At 56.6% G+C, this 4,499-nt stretch overlaps 2 protein-coding genes across 2 annotated transcripts in view; both read right to left on the minus strand.

The window, feature by feature from the left end:
* Positions 1 to 676: 676 nt before the first annotated feature.
* BBK36DRAFT_24298 (hypothetical protein) lies at positions 677 to 2,935 on the minus strand (the record flags this gene model as incomplete). The annotated part of the gene is made up of 1 exon (XM_024897985.1): positions 677 to 2,935. The coding sequence occupies one exon, from the start codon at positions 2,933 to 2,935 to the stop codon at positions 677 to 679; it is 2,259 nt and encodes a 752-aa protein (XP_024744970.1).
* Positions 2,936 to 4,395: 1,460 nt separating this feature from the next.
* Positions 4,396 to 4,499, minus strand: part of BBK36DRAFT_1173268 (hypothetical protein) — a gene marked incomplete at both ends in the record, with an annotated part of 3,557 nt that continues 3,453 nt past the window's right edge. The window contains one exon of the mRNA XM_024895847.1: positions 4,396 to 4,456. Coding sequence (XP_024744971.1) covers positions 4,396 to 4,456 — 61 coding nt within the window. The remainder of the gene's footprint in view (positions 4,457 to 4,499) is intronic.

Raw genomic sequence — 4,499 nt, forward strand, 5'->3', positions numbered from 1 at the left:
GTCCCTTGTTTCTCGTCCGCCATGCGTTATCATCTACGGGTTATTTCTCAATATGAAGGGAGATGGAGGTTAGATTCTTTACATTGCCTTGGTACGTCCGGAAAGCGATGGTTCAAACAAGGGTCATACCCAATGCTTCAGGTCAAACGGCTACAGGAGTTTGGATATAGGATTATACCCTTTTCAAGTAGGCCTGATAGGTCTGCATACACGTTGTTCACAAGAAGGGATGACACAAGATGCGGAGAAATACATTCCTTTCAATATCAGGCATGTGTATATGGAATCTCAATTCCTATTTTTTTTTCGACATGTTACCAGGATTTATCTCTATATCTGTTAATATTGAACTCAGGCAGCATGTTGGATTACAGGAAGTTCATTTCCTGCGAAAGATGGAGCAGGGGAAAACACGTCAAGTTCAAGAATCGAATACTCATTGCAGGACCCGTCTGCAAAGTTGATTGTCACGGTATGCTATATATTTGCTCTAATAGTCGACTCAAGAGATACACAAACCCATCCCCGGAAGTACATCGCGGCAGTCCAATTCCCAGGTGACAAGTTCCTCTGTAACCCACCTCAATCATCCCCTGGTTATGATTATTTGTAATAGACGCAGTAGACAATGGAAAGGAAACACAAAACACAACTTTCACCCACGCCACCGTCCGCTTCAAGCAGGACGAGGCGGCTGAGGAGGCGGCTTGCCAGACGACCCCTGATGAGAGCCCAGCACCGCATCAAGCTTGTGCTCCAACCCCTTGCCCGTCTTGTCTATCCACTTCAACGCAGAAGAGCTGCTAAACAGCCGACCGCTCGAGCCCCCGGACTGCCGTCGAGGAGGCGGAGGCGCAGCACCAGCAGCAGCAGCAGCAAGAGGCGGCGGACTAAACACTCTCTTGGGCGGCGGAGGAAAGGCAACCACGTTCTGAGAGTTGAAGCCGGCAAACAGCTGCGGCTGCGCCGTTGATGGGCGCGGCGGCAAGGGAGGCGCCGCGTATTGGCCCTGCGGGTCCGGAGACGAGGGCGAGTTGCCGTTGGATGTTGCATACGTAGGCTGGGCCGGGTATTGGTGCTGGTGAGGCGCTATTGCTGGGCCATGTGGCGAGTGGTATGGAGAAGGAGGTTGAGCGAGTGGGCTTGGCGCGCCGGCATAACCAGGAGATGAGGGCTGAGCCTGTGGTGATGGCTGCGAATAAGGCTGTGGATAGTATTGATAGCCACCCATGGCTGCCTGCTGGTATTGCGGCCGCGGCGGCTGAGGAGGCGGGACCTCAGCCGAAGAGGCATAGGTAGGCTGCGGGATATCATAGCTGGACGTCGGCGGCGGAGGCGTGAAGTGCTGGGGAGACGGTTGGTACGCCACCGGCCCCGGGGAAGGTGTTGGAGCTGGGGGAGTGTATGAAGCAACTGGAGGGGTGGGAGCTGGCCCAGGATACAGGTTTTGCGGCTGGGCTTGGTTCATGGGTTGGAATTGGAAGGAAGCCATATTCGGGCTTGGGACGGAAGAGGTTGGCGCGGAATGGGGCTGTCCATAGGGTTGAAGGCCCGGAACCGGGCTTGAGCTTGGAGGATAGCCTGTGGCAGGACGTTGCATGGAAGGACTTGTCGATGTGTAATACGGAGTGTGAGGATAAGGGGACGGGGCGGGGACGGATGGATGCGGCGGTACCGCTGGTACAGGTTCTTGTATGGGAGGAGGAGGGGGAATGGGAGGGGGAGGAGGAGAGGGAGTAACTGCAGCGGCGGCGGCGGCAGGAGGACGAGGTGAAAGGGTAGGATGGGGAGGATGGGGAGGGACTGGGGGCGCGGCAACGGGAAGAGGAGGAGAAGGGCTGGATGCCGTCGGCGGCGGTGGTTGACTTGGCTGATATGACGGATGATGCGCTGCCAGTCCACCTGGGGGCGTTTCCGCCGAACCGGACGTTACCGCTGGCTGCTGCTGCTGATGCTGGCTTGGGCTCGGCGATCCAGATGCCACCCAAGGGGTTACTTGCGGAGGCGTCCCCTGAGGAGCTACGGCCTCTGTGACTGGCGGTGCATGAGACTGCGCCGGCTGGGGAGGCATCGCCGGAGCCAAAGATGCCGCCGCATCAGCCCTATGGTCCACATCCTGCTCGCCATGCCCAGCAGGACGATAGGGCCTATACGGTAGGACGGTGCCAGTCCCGCCCTGCCGACCCTGAGAAGAAGAAGCCCTCTGATGCTTCGCATTGAGCGGCGCAACGGCTGGGACACTGTCCGTCGGAGGGACGTAGGGCTTGAACGCCGGCGCGGCGGCGGGAGGCACTTGTTTCCTCGACACACGCAAAGGCGCAGGGTAGAACGCCGGAGCCGGCGGTGGCGGAGATGAAGGCTCGCCTGTTGCTGGAGGAGGAGGAGGAGGAGGAGGAGGAGGAGGAGGAGGGGAAGCGCCATCTGCGCCTTGTTCGTCTCGAGTATTGTGATGTAGGGGCGTTGGCGCTGCTGCCGGAGCATCCTGGCTCTCGCCCTTTGCTTTGTCGTGTGTGGACTCGTCGATCTGAATGCCTAATCCACCAACATCTTGCCCAGCAGCATCAGGCTTGCGCCCGCCTGTATCCTCACTTGGCGACATGGGCCCAAAGTACGCCCAGGGATTCGCCAGCAGCGGCTCAGCCTTTCCATCCGCACCTCCCCCCGTCTCCTCTGCCTTGCCGTTGGTGTCCATCCTTGCCCCAACAGCGCTCTCCGCGGCATCCCCTCGCCGAGACGAAGCCTCCGTCCCGACATCTTGATCCAGGTAAAACGGCCAGGGATTCGCCTGCATGCCGGCCAGCTCCTCGTCCTGCGCCTGCACCGGCCGCCTGCCCTGCTGCTGCTGCTCCGGCTCCGCCTTCGGCACCGCGGAGTCGCCGGGCATCTCAAAGACTTCGCCGTCGTAGCGGGACGAGTTCGACGGCGCCGCCGGCATGCGGCTGATACGGGTATTGGTGGTGCGCCATGGTTGCGCTCTTGTTCTCTTTCGAGCGAGAGGGAGCTCTCTTCCTCTGTCTCTCTCTCTCCCGGCCTCCTGTGACCGCCGTCGCTGATGCTATCGCTTGCCTTTATGCCGTGCGTGTCCGTCGCCGCAGTCGTAGTCGTCGGTTTCCTTGTTGTCGCGCAGGTCGGCGGGTTGTCGCAAGTCGCAAGCTGTTATCGCTATCGCAGACAGAGAGCTGTCGCCCAGGTGCCATCAAGCAATGCGCAGTGACCTCTCGACCATCTGTCGTCTCTAGTATCATCAGGGAATGAAGGGAAAAGTACGAAAAGTGTAGCGAGGCTGTCGTTGCGAAGCCTGCCTTATGTAGAGGCAGTAAGGTTTATGTTGGTACGACTACCTAAGACAATGAGGCTGAGGGATGATGTCGTCGGCGCAGGGTCATGTACTTGTACTTGCACCCGAACAAAGCGAGATAAAAGGCACAGACACGCAATAAACAAGCCACAGCCGTCTCCCACGCAGCGCCAGTCCAGCCACTCTCGAGCACGTACCTGTACATCTAAGCCCCCAAAAATAGACGGCACAGCACGCATCCTTCCTCTTCCAGTTACGCCTCATATTAGACTCAAGCATCCCTTCAGCCTCAGCCCCCGGCTCTTGTAGCATCAGGTACAGTCCAAGGATGATGGATCATCAGTGCTGGCGCATCGACTCAATATACAACTACATACAGGAACAATAAATAACCTTGAAAGTCGCTTCGACCCCCATGTCCGTTTGTGGGGTCTGCGACCAATTGCCTTTTTACGACGGCTGTCCATGTACACAACACATGTATCAGACGAGTCAGCATCTCGTATGAAAGGACGGCACTCAGTCTGAACATCGTAAACGCATCTGGAAAACGAACAAAAGACAAGTCATGATAATTCATCATCCCAAAAACCCGCTCAAATGCCCCCCCTCTCCCGTCTAAGCTACCTATAAATACCCAAAGTGTCCAACAATCCCTTTCGTCCCATTATATCAACGTCGTTCATTGCCCGCTCGCAAGAAAAAGCCCAACCACGCATTAATTCCATATCAAGAGTACACAGCAATGTTGAAAAACCGCTCGAGACCAAGATGCTTTCCCACTCCTGCCCCCCCAGCTCTCTCTTTCTCTCTCTCTCTTCTCCCCGCTGCGACATAAATAACATAAACATGGACATAATGTGACATACATTACAGAACAAACCGATTCCATCAAACAGAACAACAAAGAGATCAAGGAAAATGGCGTATCTCATCATGATCCAAAGTACACGAAAAGAAGAAAATCTCACTCATGGAAACACGAGGGCTGACTACTCGTCCCATGACACACACCTACAAGTCGACAAGACACACAAAGTCGAAGGGAAAACGGTTTCGTCGTCGTATGAGAGGCCCACAGCGCAAGGCTCTCTCATTTAATCGTCCCCAGCCTTGGCTCCGCGCTTCATCCGGCCGGCCCATCGTCTCTTTCCAGGCCTCGTCTCGAAATGAGGCGCAACGGCGTGGACGTCGGCCATGG

The sequence above is a fragment of the Trichoderma citrinoviride genome, assembly GCF_003025115.1.
Source record: "Trichoderma citrinoviride strain TUCIM 6016 unplaced genomic scaffold BBK36scaffold_42, whole genome shotgun sequence".
Lineage (NCBI taxonomy): Eukaryota > Fungi > Ascomycota > Sordariomycetes > Hypocreales > Hypocreaceae > Trichoderma > Trichoderma citrinoviride.